General features: G+C 42.9%; 1 protein-coding gene across 1 annotated transcript in view; it reads right to left on the bottom strand.

Moving 5' to 3' along the window:
- The window catches only part of LOC110524317 (C3 and PZP-like alpha-2-macroglobulin domain-containing protein 8), a 70,870-nt gene that overhangs the window by 13,300 nt on the left and 38,125 nt on the right, over positions 1-19,445 (bottom strand). The window contains exons 28-34 of the mRNA XM_036978062.2: positions 5,377-5,533; positions 5,155-5,229; positions 3,657-3,822; positions 3,419-3,505; positions 3,152-3,288; positions 2,735-2,890; positions 2,029-2,091 (exon numbers count right to left, since the gene is read on the bottom strand). Of these exons, the coding sequence (XP_036833957.2) occupies positions 2,029-2,091; positions 2,735-2,890; positions 3,152-3,288; positions 3,419-3,505; positions 3,657-3,822; positions 5,155-5,229; positions 5,377-5,533 (841 nt within the window). The remainder of the gene's footprint in view (positions 1-2,028; positions 2,092-2,734; positions 2,891-3,151; positions 3,289-3,418; positions 3,506-3,656; positions 3,823-5,154; positions 5,230-5,376; positions 5,534-19,445) is intronic.

Genomic DNA, 19,445 nt, shown 5'->3' with positions numbered 1-19,445 from the left:
AGAGCTCCGAGACAGGATTGTGTCAAGGAACAGATCTGGGTCCTCAAGAACACAGTGGCCTCCATCATTCTTAAATGGAAGAAGTTTACAACCACCAAGACTGTTACTAGAGCTGGCTGCCCGGCCAAACTGAACAATCAGGGGAGAAGGGCCTTGGTCAGGGAGGTGACCAAGAACTCGATGGTCACTCTGACAGAGCTTCAGAGTTCCTCTTTGCAGAAGGGAGAACCTTCCAGAAGGACAACCATCTCTGCAGCACTCTACCAATCAGGTTTTTATGGTAGACGGAAGCCACTCGTCAGTAAAAGGAGCATGACAGCCCGCTTGGAGTTTGCCAAAAGGCACCTAAAGACTCTCAGACCATGAGAAACAAGATTCTCTGGTCTGATGAAACCAAGATTGAACTCATTTGCCTGAATGCCAAGCGTCATGTCTGGAGGAAACCTGCCACCATCCTTATGGTGAAGCATGGTGGAGGCAGCATCATGCTGTGGGGATGTTTTTCAGTGGCAGGGAATGGGAGAGTAGTCAGAATCTAGGGAAAGATGAACGGAGCAAAGTACAGAGAGATCCTTGATGAAAACCTGCTCCAGGGTGTTCAGGATCTCAGAATGGGGCGAAGGTTCACCTTTCAACAGGACAACGACCCAAAGCACACAACCAAGACAATGCAGGAGTGGCTTCGGTACAAGTCTCTGAATGTCCTTTAGCTGCCCAGCCAGAGCCTGGACTTGAACCTGATCTAACATCTCTGGAGACCCGAAAATAGCTGTGCAGCGACTCTCTCCATCCATCCTGACAGAGCTTTAGAGGATCTACAGAGAATAATGGGAGAAACTACCCAAATACAGGTGTGCCAAGCTTGTAGCATCATACCCAAGAAGACTGGAGTCTATAATCACTGCCAAAGGTGTTTCAACAAAGTACTGAGTAAAGTGTCTGAATCCTGTAAATGTGATATTTCAGTTTTAAATTTTTTATAAATATGCAAAAATGTCTAAAAACCTGTTTTTGCTTCGGCATTATGGGGTATTGTGTGTAGATTGATGAGGGGAAAATAGACAATCCATTTTAGAATAAGGCTGTAACGTAACAAAATGTGGAAAAAGTCAAGGGGTCTGAATACTTTCTGAATGCACTGTATGCCCGGCTATGAAAACCAACTGATATTCACTCCTGAAGTGTTGAACTGCTGCACCCTCTATAACCACTGTGATAATTATTTGACCCTGCTGGTCATCTATGAGCATTTGAAGAATGATCTGGCCTTAATGGCCTTGTACTCTTATAATCTCCACCTGGCACAGCCAGAAGAGGACTGGCCACCCCTCGGAGCCTGGTTCCTATCTAGGGTTCTTCTTAGGTTCCTGCCGTAGGTTCCTGCCTTTAAAATGACCTTCCTTCCTCCAAAGGAAGTTTCTTAGCCACTGTGCTTCTGCATCTGTATGTATGGCTCTTTGGTTTTAGGCTGGGTTTCTATAGCACTTGGTGACAAATTGCTTTCTAAAATACATTTGATTGATTGATATATACATATATATAAATGCAGCATTTCAACAGTAGTGATACACATATGCTTTATGTCCCTTTTCAAAGGATCCAAAAACTGTTAAGTGTTATCTGGAGGATCACAGAGCCCATTTGAGACCAGCGTAATGATCACCTGTCATGTGAAGAGGGATAAGGTTGACACACTCTTCTAAACATCCAGCAGAGGAGAGGAGAGAAGAAGAGAGGAGAAACTGGCCCCCCAAGAAGTTGTTTATCCACCCTGGCCTCAAAGAGCTTTTTGTTTTTAGTGACAAGGTACAGCAAAAACAGCATCCTATCCAGGGGGTCAGTGTTATTGAGGAACGAACAGTCCCCGCTGAACAATTGCCTAAGTTTTACCAGATCATTCCAAATTACATTCAGGAATTTGGGCATTAGAGCAATGAGTCATGGGAATGAACTGGCTTTTCCCCTCTGGAGGATTCTCAGTGTGACTGAAGGATAGAATGAAAGAAGAGGAGATCAGTAGTAACATACCTGCATTAGACAGCAGCCCTCGCCTTTAGCACTGACAAACAGCCCTGTGGGAATACTGGGGATCTAGACAGAGCGAGAGGAGAAAAAAATGGGGTTGAGAGAGAGAGAGAGAAAGAGGGGGGGGTGAGAGAGACACTTATCAAGTGAATTAATGCTGTAGACCCAAGCAGTAGCAGTCAAATAGCCTGGCCACTAACCAGCACAACTAAATTACCCCCAATTAAACTGACAGAGCTAATTACAGCAGAGAATTACATGCCCGGCAGAGGGAACAAAAGTTCAAGCCTTCACCTGAGCTACTCCCTCACTGTGACTGATTGGCAGGTGCTTGGGAATGAGAAGGAAATGTAGACGAACAGCCTGAAAAGACTCACTGGTTCATTCACTGGGAATCATATTCCATTGCTCTTAGATAGAGTCTCATTGTCATCTTCAAGGGAATTGACTTTGGGGATGTTATTTAAGGTACCTTTCTTCATTGAAAACAGACAATTGTGTAACTTGAGTTTCTGTGTGTAGTGTGTATCTTGGTCCAGTAGGAGTCTCTTCACTACCTGAGAAAGAGCGTTTAACTCAGAAAGAAGATGCCCTTAGAAACAGATCTAGGATCAGATTACCTTCCTCCAATCCTAACCTTAACTATTAAAGGAAAAACCATAACTGACCTTACATTAGAGTCTAGTGGCAACGTGGCACTACTCCTTACCGAGGCGCTCTGCAGCATCTTTTGGTTGTCGCGGTGCAGTTCAAAGCTCTCCTGGAAGTCCAGGTTGGTAGAGGCCAGAGAGATGGTCAGGTTAACTCCTCCCACGTACGACAGGATGGCATACTCAGACAATGCCTGAAGAGCTACACACGTGTCCTAGGAGAGTGGATGGACAGACAGTTATTAGAAGAAGGCTTTGGACACCAGATGACCAATTACCAGTTGTTTCAAATAGACGTTGGTAGGACAGTTCTCTCTTTTAAAAGAGATTATCAGGCTGACCTGGTAAAACCTGGTCAAATAAAACCACATTTGGCCGCTTAAAAAACACAATACATATGGGTGAGATGCATCTGGGAGAATACTTTAGACTAAGAGACTGAGAGGCTCTGGTTCTCCAGGGTTTGTGAGGTGTACCTGTGTGGAGGAGAAGCCCCCGAGGGCGTTCCTCTGCTGGGAGAGCCACTTGACCACAGGCAGGGCGGAGGCCACGTCACCCAGCAGGGTGTAGGTCAGCAGACCGTATGCTGTCATTTCCACCTCCGCTGACACCACTGGGACACGGAGGAGACTATTAGCGTACAAACACTAGACAGCCACACTAACACTAAAAGTCCCGATCTGAGAACATCTGAATCATCCATCATAGAGGACAGTCAGGCTGTGGCCTGACAATCTGTCTACCTGACTGAGAAAGACCGTCACTAAAGCCCATGAAGGTGGCCTCATCTGTCACCGTGCTACCAGTCAGACTCCAGTGGGTAAAGCCGTCTGATTGAAAGAGGAGAGAAGTAAGAGAAAGAAGGACATGGAGAGAGACGAAAGTGTAAGAAACAGTATGAGGGAGAACAGTGGGTTAGTCATGTCAGCTTAGTGTTTCATATGAATTGGTAGGCAACCAAACGTCCTAACAGCTGAGTACCTTGCGTGATGGCCATGTGGTTGAGGCGTCGAAGGGCGAGGGTGGCGTAGGGGCTTCGTAACAGGGCCAGGGCGTAGGCAGACAGGGCTGTGGTGTACGGGTCATCAGCTGTGTATGTGTTACTCTCCAGGAAACCCTTTGCCTTGGCCACAGCAGTCTTCTCCTCCTGGGGAAGAGTACACATATTTATTTAAATAGACATAAACACAGGTGCACTACATGTGTGCACAGAGACCAAACCTTCGTATGAGTGATGGATACACCTCTCTCCACAACTCCCCCCTTCCCTCCGTATTCATCTTTCACTTAAGTCCGGCATATTTGATCTTTGCTGAGTGTTCAAGATCAGTCCTGTTCCAACTCATACTCCCCAACTCAGATGTGCTGCTTATCAAAAGGCAAATAAACATCGACTTTGCAATTAAAGGCAGGAGCTTTTCCAGATGTGCTCAAATGAGAGACCTCAACAGCCACTCACTTTAATATGCCCAGTTACCTTTTCATTAACTGAATTTGGAAGGAAGAAGGAGTTTTGCTTTGATGTAAAGTATCCCTCTTCAGTTGGTATCAGTTAAAGAGGCCTGATTCTCTGGAGAGCCCTTCAGGATTGATAGGGAAGGATAGGAAGACTGGAAGAGGGGGTGGGGTTTGGTGAAGGAGGAGGGAAATGGATGGAAGGGGAACTAGAGGGAAGAACTACCTTGTGAATACTTTGCGAAGAGCTGTGCCTGAATGAACAGAGAGCTGACACAATAACAATCTGGGTTTTAACATTGGTATTGGCAACACTCTCAATGTAGGACACAGCATAAACATTACATGGACTCGGTCACTGTACACATAAACAGCAACATTCTTCTGGAACAATGACTTTGGCAGATAAAGAGCATTCCACACTTGGCCCTAAAATAAGGACACTGCTACCTTTCAATAGCCAAAGATCTCTTTTTACTAGAGCGACCATGACGGTGATCAAATGTTCAACTGCCAGTGTGTCCTATGGGTTGCCTCAATGCACACTGGAGAGAGTTCAACAGGTCGGTGAGCACGTGGTCAAGGGTTCAGCACCAGGGTAAGAGCATGGCGAGGTGACAGGAATGTGGCTGGGGTGTACTACCTTTCACAGGCATCCTTGTCTCTGCATGTCCTCCTCATAAATCTCTTGATGCAGTCAGCCAGGGATTAGATATTAAATTACAGCCACTGGAGCATAACAAAAATGAATGGGCTCTGTGCCAGGTCATCCACATTTCCAACTGATGGGAATGTACCGGCGCACGCACGCACGCACGCACTCTCTGGGTGAGAGAGAGAGCTGCATTTACAAAAGTCTGGTATTAGGTCTGAGCCTGACAGTTTAATTGAAAGTCCAATTTACACAAACATATGAATGTTAGGTTAAGATTCGCCCCTTGAGGAATACTGTGCTAAATAATACTGTTTGGGAGGTGAAGGTGTTTAATGGGAGAGGTCATGGTCCCCCCACTGATCCTCTTACCTCTGAAGTTATTCCTGTCTCCAGGAGGGCTGCAACCACGTATGCTGTCAATGAGATTTTTCCATGGATTCCTCCCTTTAGATGTGGAATAACACTGGTTAATGGTGCTTATGAAAACATGCACACGCACGCAGGCAGGCAGGCAGGCACACACGCAGGCAGGCAGGCACGCACGCACGCACCCAAGCACCCAAGCACGCACACACACACACACACACACACCTGCAAGTCTTTGTTGAGGATGCGTCCCATGGCGGGGAAGGAGCCCTCCTCTCTCTGGTGGTTGATGAGCCAGGCCTTGGCAGCTTGCAGCTCCTCTGGGTCAATGAAGATGAACCCACGAGACTGAGCAAAGGATTTCAACACAAACGCTGTCAGCCTGGAGAGGAGAGAGGAAGAGGGAAGAGACAGAGACAGCGAGAGAGAGAGAGAGAGAGAGAGAGAGAGAGAGAGAGAGAGAGAGAGAGAGAGAGAGAGAGAGAGAGGGATTGGGTCTCTTTCAAGCATGTGCTGACATATCCTTCAAAAATACTTAGCAAACTTCACATCGGAGTTCACATAAACCATTTGAATGGGGTGAAATGTTCCCCAACCAGTCACACCTTTTAAATCTCTCAACAGCAACAGGGATGAGTGAGATGGCAGCTGATACATGCCAAACTACACAGCACGTCATGCTGAGAAGATCAAACTACATCAAAATCCTGTCAGGCAAAAACAGACTAACTGACAGAGAGGGGGTTGGAGGGAGAGCAGAGGAAGATGAAAGAGGGGAAGATGGAGGAGGAGTGGGAAAAGCGCATATTGTCACCACAGGATACAGCAGCTGTTCCGTCTCAAGAACAAGGAATTTCACAAAACAAAATCAAGTATGTTTCTGCATGCCGGACTATCCCGTAAGCATTCTGAACTTATACAAACAGCCATCGCCAGGGTTGGCATTCCTAATCTCCAGCAACAGTGTGTGACCTGTAGTTTCTGAACTGGAATCACAGCGGGAATCACAGAGAAGAACTCAAGACCCACAGAGAGGCCAATGGTGATGACTGAGGGACCTGGCTAGGCTAATAAACACACGTTCATACATAAACAACTGCCCTTCAGTAACCCCTGCACACAACGGCCAATGCTCTTCACTTACAGACTGGCATTCCATTACAGCATCCTCCCCAGAGCAACCAAGTGATGAGGCAAGCTGCTTACCATAAAAAGGTGAAATAAATAAATAAACCATGTGTGTTTTTCCCCCAAACATACATTTGGGCTGTAACTGAAGGAACAAACCAAGAGAGTAAGAAAAAACCCTCTCCCATAAACCACGGTACTAAATCTTCCCTTGCTGGGCCCTGGAAGTTATGTCTCCCCAGAGAGCCAGCAGGGATGGAGTCTTAAGCCGGCAGGAATTTTTATAATGTTAAGTAATATTGTGTCACCGGCTTTAACTGCTAGGCCCCAGGGAGAGGTGCTGGGTAGCGTATAGATGATTTAGTGTGTGAGGAAACGACAGAGACAGAGCTGCTTCCTCCACTCTGGCCCGCTGAAGTCCCTCCCTCCGGGCTTCCACTCCCCCTGTATTGCAGTTGTTGACATGTTTTTCTGGATAGCACACAGAGGTCATTCAGAACAGCACACTGGAGCTGGATCCTGCAACGTCAATGCAAGTTGAAACCAAGGTTTTTATAACTGCCTACAGGAACGACCGAGACTTACTGACAAATACGGCCCATGTTAACAACTCCACAACATGATAAATACCCTGGCTACTGGTTATTTTGATGCAGGTTATATAAACATATTTATTGTTTGAGTAGCAGTTGTAAAATGTGGGTCATATGAAGTCCAAATAGACTGAGGTTTTCTATAGAAGTCCAACACAGAATATGTTTTATCTTCAATGTAAAGATAGTCAAAATGATAGTTTCTCAAAGTCAAAATGATAGTTCAAGTTCCTTAAAGTCTTCAAAGGCAGCAGATTACCCTGGTTCTCACACAGTTCTTACTGCAGACAGTTTTAGTTTGAATGAAGGACAGAGTGCTCTGTTTGTGGTTAAACCACATGGATACACACACACCAGGGCTTCCATGGCAGTGTGTGTGAGAGGGGAGAGAAAGGGTTACCACATCCAAGCACAGAACAATAACAACCATTCTCCATTTCAACATGTAAACATCTATCAATTCAGCACCCAGTTATCTAAGATCTGGCTTGATAAAAACACCAAATTCCTGCTGTAATCACCCAATGTTTGGCATTGGAGTGGAAATAGATAGTTGAACAACACTGTAGATCAGTTCTCTCCATCTCTGCTATCCAATCCACTCTAGCCTCACTGCCAGATCAATCTCATTCACAGGGAAATGCCTTGCCAGCCTCAACACGTCCCGTGTGTATCTAATCAGGCACCACTAACATAGTCTTGAAAACCAGACCCTAGGAGCATTTGAAAATTGTGGGAAGCAACGCAGATATCTAGAGTGACTACCAATAACAGACCCACAGTGTAGAGCTGTGGAGCCCTCCATTGGGCTGCATATTTACCCCAGGCCAGGGTAAGTAGGCTACGGGGTTTGAGGCGGTGGAGGGTGGTGATGGTGGGGGTTCTGCAGATTACAGCAGCATGTGGCTCTCATTGGATCCAGACGGAGACAGGTATGCAAGCGATGCCGGAAGAGGGGCTGCCACGTCCGCTCCAGGCCCCACCACAACACCCCCACCTCCAATCCCGCAAAGATATGTTGATATATCCCAACACCACCCCCCTAAACACACACACACACACACACCAGTGGTATCTGCATCTGCCTGAGAGGCAAGCAGGGGTTAGTGATGAGAACCAGCCCCTCCTCATCCTCAGCTCTGTGCCCCGAGGTCCTGTTCAACCCACAGGGACTGTTCAACCCACAGGGACAGACACAGAGACCAGAACAGAGTAGAGCAGAGTAGAGTAGAGCAGAGTAGAGTAGAGCAGAGTAGACCAGAGTATAGCAGAGCAAAGTAGAGCAGAGTAGAGCAGAGTAGAGTAGACCAGAGTAGACCAGAGTAGAGTAGAGCAGTGTAGAGCAGAGTAGACCAGAGTAGAGTAGAGCAGTGTAGAGAAGAGCAGAGTAGAGTAGACCAGAGTAGAGCAGAGTAGAGTAGAGCAGAGTAGAGCAGAGTAGAGAAAAGTAGAGTAAAGTAGGGCTAAGTGCCTTGGCATCAGCCAGACCCAGCATTAGCCTATGGAGACATTACTGCCTGTGTCATTATGTACAATCTTTTCATTAGGCCCTGCAATTTCCGCTTAGATACAATTTTACAACTGGAATACATTAACACTGCATTAAGAACGCTGTTTACCTGCCCATAAATGACCTGTACGAATGACTAACTCTGGAGGCCAAACAAAAGGTGGGTTGTTCTGACATATAAACACCAAGCTGATGGATTCATAAAGAGTTTGTTGCTACAGGTTTACATAAGGTTCAACATCTGTGTCCTGCCATGTTGCCCGTGGCTCCAAAACCGACGCTTACACTATTATGACCGTTACACTTCATATCTTCTTAATATCCTCTTCCCGCATATGGAGGTTTCAAGGGTTTTCATGGAAAAGTTGAATGATATTACCAATTATACCAGAGCAGTGATTCAATTGTTTTGGACAAGACATGGCCTAGTTCCAGGTTCTAGGGCATGTCGAAAGTCAAAACGCTTTTTTCGTTAAGTGGCCTAGAGCATAGCAAGCTCCTGTGTCTCCAGTGGTGGTAGGGGTCTGAGGAGGAGGTTGGGAGGGGGTGTAGTCAGTGTAGCCTACATACAGAGGTGCTACTTTGCCCCTGGGCCAAAACAACCAGGGGCCATTCTGTTCCATATGCATTAACCCTCTTTAACAGCAAATAGCTTACTGGAGCCCCACGGCTGCCTTGGGAACCAATTAGAAGTTTGTGTATGATTCTCCTGGGTTTATTTAACCTACTGTTTCACAGTCTGAGCTCTATTAAATATCATAATACCCACATCAACTAGTAAATCACCCTGAAGGTATGCAAGTGGCCTGAATATGCAAGCAGAACATTGGAGCCTCTCATTCGCTCCGTATTCACTATTCCAAATATTATGACATGGTCGTGGCCGCCTGCCTGCCTCCAGGGATGTGTAAATATTAAATAAACACTCAGTAAGCATAACTCAGACCGATTTAAACACAGGAATATGAGGGTATGAATGTTGAACATGCGTATACAATGTTACTGATAAGAGCTCCCATTGTTTCTGCCAATAATCCACTTCAGGTCAGGGTAAGTGGAGGAGCGGTATGCAGTGTTAAACTATGCACCATCGGGATTGAACTGACGTGCAGGATGTAAACCTAAGTGAAAAGTAAAGGACTTACTGAGGGATGTAAACCTAAGGGAAGAGTAAATGACTTACTGAGGGATGTAAACCTAAGGGAAGACTAGAGGACTTACTGAGGGATGTAAACCTAAGTGAAAAGTAAAGGACTTACTGAGGGATGTAAACCTAAGGGAAGAGTAAAGGACTTACTGAGGGATGTAAACCTAAGGAAAGAGTAAAGGACTTACTGAGGGATGTAAACCTAAGGGAAGAGTTAAGGACTTACTGAGGGATGTAAACCTAAGGAAAGAGTAAAGGACTTACTGAGGGATGTAAACCTAAGTGAAAAGTAAAGGACTTACTGAGGGATGTAAACCTAAGGAAAGAGTAAAGGACTTACTGAGGGATGTAAACCTAAGTGAAAAGTAAAGGACTTACTGAGGGATGTAAACCTAAGTGAATAGTAAAGGACTTACTGAGGGATGTAAACCTAAGGAAAGAGTATAGGACTTACTGAGGGATGTTAACCTAAGGAAAGAGTATAGGACTTACTGAGGGATGTAAACCTAAGCGAATAGTAAAGGACATACTGAGGGATGTAAACCTAAGGAAAGAGTATAGGACTTACTGAGGGATGTAAACCTAAGGAAAGAGTATAGGACTTACTGAGGGATGTAAACCTAAGTGAATAGTAAAGGACTTACTGAGGGATGTAAACCTAAGGAAAGAGTATAGGACTTACTGAGGGATGTAAACCTAAGGAAAGAGTATAGGACTTACTGAGGGATGTAAACCTAAGCGAATAGTAAAGGACTTACTGAGGGATGTTAACCTAAGTGAAAAGTAAAGGACTTACTGAGGGATGTAAACCTAAGTGATGACTAACTTGGGGGTGTAAACCTAAGGGAAGACTAGAGGACTTACTGAGGGATGTAAACCTAAGTGAAAAGTAAAGGACTTACTGAGGGATGTAAACCTAAGTGAAAAGTAAAGGACTTACTGAGGGATGTAAACCTAAGGGAAGACTAGAGCACTTACTGAGGGATGTAAACCTAAGGGAAGACTAGAGGACTTACTGAGGGATGTAAACCTAAGGGAGGACTAGAGGACTTACTGAGGGATGTAAACCTAAGTGAATAGTAAAGGACTTACTGAGGGATGTTAACCTAATTGAAAAGTAAAGGACTTACTGAGGGATGTAAACCTAAGTGAATAGTAAAGGACTTACTGAGGGATCTTAACCTAATTGAAAAGTAAAGGACTTACTGAGGGATGTAAACCTAAGGAAAGACTAGAGGACTTACTGAGGGATGTAAACCTAAGTGAATAGTAAAGGACTTACTGAGGGATGTAAAACCTAAGGGAAGACTAGAGGACTTACTGAGGGATGTAAACCTAATTGAAAAGTAAAGGACTTACTGAGGGATGTAAACCTAAGGGTAGACCAGAGGACTTACTGAGGGATGTAAACCTAATTGAAAAATAAAGGACTTACTGAGGGATGTAAACCTAAGGGAAGACTAGAGGACTTACTGAGGGATGTAAACCTAAGTGAATAGTAAAGGACTTAGGGAGGGATGTTAACCTAATTGAAAAGTAAAGGACTTATTGAGGGATGTAAACCTAAGGGAGGACTAGAGGACTTACTGAGGGATGTAAACCTAAGTGAATAGTAAAGGACTTACTGAGTGATGTTAACCTAATTGAAAGGTAAAGGACTTACTGAGGGATGTAAACCTAAGGGAGGACTAGAGGTCTTACTGAGGGATGTAAACCTAAGTGAATAGTAAAGGACTTACTGAGGGATGTTAACCTAATTGAAAAGTAAATGACTTCCCGAGGGATGTAAACCTAAGTGAAAAGTAAAGGACTTACTGAGGGATGTTAACCTAAGTGAAAAGAAAATTACTTACTGAGGGCTGTAAACCTAAGTGATGACTAACTTGGGGGTGTAAACCTAAGGGAAGACTAGAGGACTTACTGAGGGATGTAAACCTAAGTGGAAAGTAAAGGACTTACTGGGAGATGTAAACCTAAGTGAAAAGTAAAGGACTTACTAAGGGATGTAAACCAAAGGAAAGAGTAAAGGACTTACTGAGGGATGTAAACCTAAGTGAAAAGTAAAGGACTTACTGAGGGATGTAAACCTAAGGAAAGAGTAAAGGACTTACTGAGGGATGTAAACCTAAGTGAAAAGTAAAGGACTTACTGAGGGATGTAAACCTAAGTGAATAGTAAAGGACTTACTGAGGGATGTTAACCTAAGGAAAGAGTAGAGGACTTACTGAGGGATGTAAACCTAAGTGAATAGTAAAGGACTTACTGAGGGATGTTAACCTAAGTGAAAAGTAAAGGACTTACTGAGGGATGTAAACCTAAGGGAAGACTAGAGGACTTACTGAGGGATGTAAACCTAAGGGAAGACTAGAGGACTTACTGAGGGATGTAAACCTAAGGGAAGACTAGAGGACTTACTGAGGGATGTATACCTAAGTGAAAAGTAAAGGACTTACTGAGGGATGTTAACCTAAGTGAAAATAAAATGACTTACTGAGGGCTGTAAACCTAAGTGATGACTAACTTGGGGGTGTAAACCTAAGGGAAGACTAGAGGACTTACTGAGGGATGTAAACCTAAGTGAAAAGTAAAGGACTTACTGAGGGATGTAAACCTAAGTGAAAAGTAAAGGACTTACTGAGGGATGTAAACCTAAGGGAAGACTAGAGGACTTACTGAGGGATGTAAACCTAAGGGAAGACTAGAGGACTTACTGGGGGATGTAAACTTAAGGGAGGACTAGAGGACTTACTGAGGGATGTAAACCTAAGTGAATAGTAAAGGACTTACTGAGGGATGTTAACCTAATTGAAAAGTAAAGGACTTACTGAGGGATGTAAACCTAAGTGAATAGTAAAGGACTTACTGAGGGATATTAACCTAATTGAAAAGTAAAGGACTTACTGAGGGATGTAAACCTAAGGAAAGACTAGAGGACTTACTGAGGGATGTAAACCTAAGTGAATAGTAAAGGACTTACTGAGGGATGTAAACCTAAGGGAAGACTAGAGGACTTACTGAGGGATGTAAACCTAAGGGAAGACTAGAGGACTTACTGAGGGATGTAAACCTAAGGGAAGACTAGAGGACTTACTGAGGGATGTATACCTAAGTGAAAAGTAAAGGACTTACTGAGGGATGTTAACCTAAGTGAAAATAAAATGACTTACTGAGGGCTGTAAACCTAAGTGATGACTAACTTGGGGGTGTAAACCTAAGGGAAGACTAGAGGACTTACTGAGGGATGTAAACCTAAGTGAAAAGTAAAGGACTTACTGAGGGATGTAAACCTAAGTGAAAAGTAAAGGACTTACTGAGGGATGTAAACCTAAGGGAAGACTAGAGGACTTACTGAGGGATGTAAACCTAAGGGAAGACTAGAGGACTTACTGAGGGATGTAAACTTAAGGGAGGACTAGAGGACTTACTGAGGGATGTAAACCTAAGGGAAGACTAGAGGACTTACTGAGGGCTGTAAACCTAAGTGATGACTAACTTGGGGGTGTAAATCTAAGGGAAGACTAGAGGACTTACTGAGGGATGTAAACCTAAGTGAAAAGTAAAGGACTTACTGAGGGATGTAAACCTAAGTGAAAAGTAAAGGACTTACTGAGGGATGTAAACCTAAGGGAAGACTAGAGCACTTACTGAGGGATGTAAACCTAAGGGAAGACTAGAGGACTTACTGAGGGATGTAAACCTAAGGGAGGACTAGAGGACTTACTGAGGGATGTAAACCTAAGTGAATAGTAAAGGACTTACTGAGGGATGTTAACCTAATTGAAAAGTAAAGGACTTACTGAGGGATGTAAACCTAAGTGAATAGTAAAGGACTTACTGAGGGATCTTAACCTAATTGAAAAGTAAAGGACTTACTGAGGGATGTAAACCTAAGGAAAGACTAGAGGACTTACTGAGGGATGTAAACCTAAGTGAATAGTAAAGGACTTACTGAGGGATGTAAACCTAAGGGAAGACTAGAGGACTTACTGAGGGATGTAAACCTAATTGAAAAGTAAAGGACTTACTGAGGGATGTAAACCTAAGGGAAGACCAGAGGACTTACTGAGGGATGTAAACCTAATTGAAAAATAAAGGACTTACTGAGGGATGTAAACCTAAGGGAAGACTAGAGGACTTACTGAGGGATGTAAACCTAAGTGAATAGTAAAGGACTTAGGGAGGGATGTTAACCTAATTGAAAAGTAAAGGACTTACTGAGGGATGTAAACCTAAGGGAGGACTAGAGGACTTACTGGGGGATGTAAACCTAAGTGAATAGTAAAGGACTTACTGAGTGATGTTAACCTAATTGAAAGGTAAAGGACTTACTGAGGGATGTAAACCTAAGGGAGGACTAGAGGTCTTACTGAGGGATGTAAACCTAAGTGAATAGTAAAGGACTTACTGAGGGATGTTAACCTAATTGAAAAGTAAATGACTTCCTGAGGGATGTAAACCTAAGTGAAAAGTAAAGGACTAACTGAGGGATGTTAACCTAAGTGAAAAGAAAATTACTTACTGAGGGCTGTAAACCTAAGTGATGACTAACTTGGGGGTGTAAACCTAAGGGAAGACTAGAGGACTTACTGAGGGATGTAAACCTAAGTGGAAAGTAAAGGACTTACTGGGAGATGTAAACCTAAGTGAAAAGTAAAGGACTTACTAAGGGATGTAAACCAAAGGAAAGAGTAAAGGACTTACTGAGGGATGTAAACCTAAGTGAAAAGTAAAGGACTTACTGAGGGATGTAAACCTAAGGAAAGAGTAAAGGACTTACTGAGGGATGTAAACCTAAGTGAAAAGTAAAGGACTTACTGAGGGATGTAAACCTAAGTGAATAGTAAAGGACTTACTGAGGGATGTTAACCTAAGGAAAGAGTAGAGGACTTACTGAGGGATGTAAACCTAAGTGAATAGTAAAGGACTTACTGAGGGATGTTAACCTAAGTGAAAAGTAAAGGACTTACTGAGGGATGTAAACCTAAGGGAAGACTAGAGGACTTACTGAGGGATGTAAACCTAAGGGAAGACTAGAGGACTTACTGAGGGATGTAAACCTAAGGGAAGACTAGAGGACTTACTGAGGGATGTATACCTAAGTGAAAAGTAAAGGACTTACTGAGGGATGTTAACCTAAGTGAAAATAAAATGACTTACTGAGGGCTGTAAACCTAAGTGATGACTAACTTGGGGGTGTAAACCTAAGGGAAGACTAGAGGACTTACTGAGGGATGTAAACCTAAGTGAAAAGTAAAGGACTTACTGAGGGATGTAAACCTAAGTGAAAAGTAAAGGACTTACTGAGGGATGTAAACCTAAGGGAAGACTAGAGGACTTACTGAGGGATGTAAACCTAAGGGAAGACTAGAGGACTTACTGAGGGATGTAAACTTAAGGGAGGACTAGAGGACTTACTGAGGGATGTAAACCTAAGTGAATAGTAAAGGACTTACTGAGGGATGTTAACCTAATTGAAAAGTAAAGGACTTACTGAGGGATGTAAACCTAAGTGAATAGTAAAGGACTTACTGAGGGATATTAACCTAATTGAAAAGTAAAGGACTTACTGAGGGATGTAAACCTAAGGAAAGACTAGAGGACTTACTGAGGGATGTAAACCTAAGTGAATAGTAAAGGACTTACTGAGGGATGTAAACCTAAGGGAAGACTAGAGGACTTACTGAGGGATGTAAACCTAATTGAAAAATAAAGGACTTACTGAGGGATGTAAACCTAAGGGAAGACTAGAGGACTTACTGAGGGATGTAAACCTAAGTGAATAGTAAAGGACTTAGGGAGGGATGTTTACCTAATTGAAAAGTAAAGGACTTACTGAGGGATGTAAACCTAAGGGAAGACTAGAGGACTTACTGAGGGATGTAAACCTAAGTGAATAGTAAAGGACTTAGGGAGGGATGTTAACCTAATTGAAAAGTAAAGGACTTACTGAGGGATGTAAACCTAAGGGAGGACTAGAGGACTTACTGAGGGATGTAAACCTAAGTGAATAGTAAAGGACTTACTGAGTGATGTTAACCTAATTGAAAGGTAAAGGACTTACTGAGGGATGTAAACCTAAGGGAAGACCAGAGGACTTACTGAGGGATGTAAACCTAATTGAAAAATAAAGGACTTACTGAGGGATGTAAACCTAAGGGAAGACTAGAGGACTTACTGAGGGATGTAAACCTAAGTGAAAAGTAAAGGACTTACTGAGGGATGTAAACCTAAGGAAAGAGTAAAGGACTTACTGAGGGATGTAAACCTAAGTGAAAAGTAAAGGACTTACTGAGGGATGTAAACCTAAGTGAATAGTAAAGGACTTACTGAGGGATGTTAACCTAAGGAAAGAGTAGAGGACTTACTGAGGGATGTAAACCTAAGTGAATAGTAAAGGACTTACTGAGGGATGTTAACCTAAGTGAAAAGTAAAGGACTTACTGAGGGATGTAAACCTAAGGGAAGACTAGAGGACTTACTGAGGGATGTAAACCTACGGGAAGACTAGAGGACTTACTGAGGGATGTAAACCTAAGGGAAGACTAGAGGACTTACTGAGGGATGTATACCTAAGTGAAAAGTAAAGGACTTACTGAGGGATGTTAACCTAAGTGAAAATAAAATGACTTACTGAGGGCTGTTAACCTAAGGAAAGAGTAGAGGACTTACTGAGGGATGTAAACCTAAGTGAATAGTAAAGGACTTACTGAGGGATGTTAACCTAAGTGAAAAGTAAAGGACTTACTGAGGGATGTAAACCTAAGGGAAGACTAGAGGACTTACTGAGGGATGTAAACCTAAGGGAAGACTAGAGGACTTACTGAGGGATGTAAACCTAAGGGAAGACTAGAGGACTTACTGAGGGATGTATACCTAAGTGAAAAGTAAAGGACTTACTGAGGGATGTTAACCTAAGTGAAAATAAAATGACTTACTGAGGGCTGTAAACCTAAGTGATGACTAACTTGGGGGTGTAAACCTAAGGGAAGACTAGAGGACTTACTGAGGGATGTAAACCTAAGTGAAAAGTAAAGGACTTACTGAGGGATGTAAACCTAAGTGAAAAGTAAAGGACTTACTGAGGGATGTAAACCTAAGGGAAGACTAGAGGACTTACTGAGGGATGTAAACCTAAGGGAAGACTAGAGGACTTACTGAGGGATGTAAACTTAAGGGAGGACTAGAGGACTTACTGAGGGATGTAAACCTAAGTGAATAGTAAAGGACTTACTGAGGGATGTTAACCTAATTGAAAAGTAAAGGACTTACTGAGGGATGTAAACCTAAGTGAATAGTAAAGGACTTACTGAGGGATATTAACCTAATTGAAAAGTAAAGGACTTACTGAGGGATGTAAACCTAAGGAAAGACTAGAGGACTTACTGAGGGATGTAAACCTAAGTGAATAGTAAAGGACTTACTGAGGGATGTAAACCTAAGGGAAGACTAGAGGACTTACTGAGGGATGTAAACCTAATTGAAAAATAAAGGACTTACTGAGGGATGTAAACCTAAGGGAAGACTAGAGGACTTACTGAGGGATGTAAACCTAAGTGAATAGTAAAGGACTTAGGGAGGGATGTTTACCTAATTGAAAAGTAAAGGACTTACTGAGGGATGTAAACCTAAGGGAAGACTAGAGGACTTACTGAGGGATGTAAACCTAAGTGAATAGTAAAGGACTTAGGGAGGGATGTTAACCTAATTGAAAAGTAAAGGACTTACTGAGGGATGTAAACCTAAGGGAGGACTAGAGGTCTTACTGAGGGATGTAAACCTAAGTGAATAGTAAAGGACTTACTGAGGGATGTTAACCTAATTGAAAAGTAAATGACTTCCCGAGGGATGTAAACCTAAGTGAAAAGTAAAGGACTTACTGAGGGATGTTAACCTAAGTGAAAAGAAAATTACTTACTGAGGGCTGTAAACCTAAGTGATGACTAACTTGGGGGTGTAAACCTAAGGGAAGACTAGAGGACTTACTGAGGGATGTAAACCTAAGTGGAAAGTAAAGGACTTACTGGGAGATGTAAACCTAAGTGAAAAGTAAAGGACTTACTAAGGGATGTAAACCAAAGGAAAGAGTAAAGGACTTACTGAGGGATGTAAACCTAAGTGAAAAGTAAAGGACTTACTGAGGGATGTAAACCTAAGGAAAGAGTAAAGGACTTACTGAGGGATGTAAACCTAAGTGAAAAGTAAAGGACTTACTGAGGGATGTAAACCTAAGTGAATAGTAAAGGACTTACTGAGGGATGTTAACCTAAGGAAAGAGTAGAGGACTTACTGAGGGATGTAAACCTAAGTGAATAGTAAAGGACTTACTGAGGGATGTTAACCTAAGTGAAAAGTAAAGGACTTACTGAGGGATGTAAACCTAAGGGAAGACTAGAGGACTTACTGAGGGATGTAAACCTAAGGGAAGACTAGAGGACTTACTGAGGGATGTAAACCTAAGGGAAGACTAGAGGACTTACTGAGGGATGTATACCTAAGTGAAAAGTAAAGGACTTACTGAGGGATGTTAACCTAAGTGAAAATAAAATGACTTACTGAGGGCTGTAAACCTAAGTGATGACTAACTTGGGGGTGTAAACCTAAGGGAAGACTAGAGGACTTACTGAGGGATGTAAACCTAAGTGAAAAGTAAAGGACTTACTGAGGGATGTAAACCTAAGTGAAAAGTAAAGGACTTACTGAGGGATGTAAACCTAAGGGAAGACTAGAGGACTTACTGAGGGATGTAAACCTAAGGGAAGACTAGAGGACTTACTGGGGGATGTAAACTTAAGGGAGGACTAGAGGACTTACTGAGGGATGTAAACCTAAGTGAATAGTAAAGGACTTACTGAGGGATGTTAACCTAATTGAAAAGTAAAGGACTTACTGAGGGATGTAAACCTAAGTGAATAGTAAAGGACTTACTGAGGGATATTAACCTAATTGAAAAGTAAAGGACTTACTGAGGGATGTAAACCTAAGGAAAGACTAGAGGACTTACTGAGGGATGTAAACCTAAGTGAATAGTAAAGGACTTACTGAGGGATGTAAACCTAAGGGAAGACTAGAGGACTTACTGAGGGATGTAAACCTAAGGGAAGACTAGAGGACTTACTGAGGGATGTAAACCTAAGGGAAGACTAGAGGACTTACTGAGGGATGTATACCTAAGTGAAAAGTAAAGGACTTACTGAGGGATGTTAACCTAAGTGAAAATAAAATGACTTACTGAGGGCTGTAAACCTAAGTGATGACTAACTTGGGGGTGTAAACCTAAGGGAAGACTAGAGGACTTACTGAGGGATGTAAACCTAAGTGAAAAGTAAAGGACTTACTGAGGGATGTAAACCTAAGTGAAAAGTAAAGGACTTACTGAGGGATGTAAACCTAAGGGAAGACTAGAGGACTTACTGAGGGATGTAAACCTAAGGGAAGACTAGAGGACTTACTGAGGGATGTAAACTTAAGGGAGGACTAGAGGACTTACTGAGGGATGTAAACCTAAGGGAAGACTAGAGGACTTACTGAGGGCTGTAAACCTAAGTGATGACTAACTTGGGGGTGTAAATCTAAGGGAAGACTAGAGGACTTACTGAGGGATGTAAACCTAAGTGAAAAGTAAAGGACTTACTGAGGGATGTAAACCTAAGTGAAAAGTAAAGGACTTACTGAGGGATGTAAACCTAAGGGAAGACTAGAGCACTTACTGAGGGATGTAAACCTAAGGGAAGACTAGAGGACTTACTGAGGGATGTAAACCTAAGGGAGGACTAGAGGACTTACTGAGGGATGTAAACCTAAGTGAATAGTAAAGGACTTACTGAGGGATGTTAACCTAATTGAAAAGTAAAGGACTTACTGAGGGATGTAAACCTAAGTGAATAGTAAAGGACTTACTGAGGGATCTTAACCTAAT

This window comes from Oncorhynchus mykiss, chromosome 5, assembly GCF_057628025.1.
Source record: "Oncorhynchus mykiss isolate SJ-2025 chromosome 5, ASM5762802v1, whole genome shotgun sequence".
NCBI classification, from domain to species: domain Eukaryota; kingdom Metazoa; phylum Chordata; class Actinopteri; order Salmoniformes; family Salmonidae; genus Oncorhynchus; species Oncorhynchus mykiss.
The sequence above is the reverse complement of the archived record's forward strand: the minus strand, read 5'-3'. Positions and strand labels throughout refer to the sequence as shown.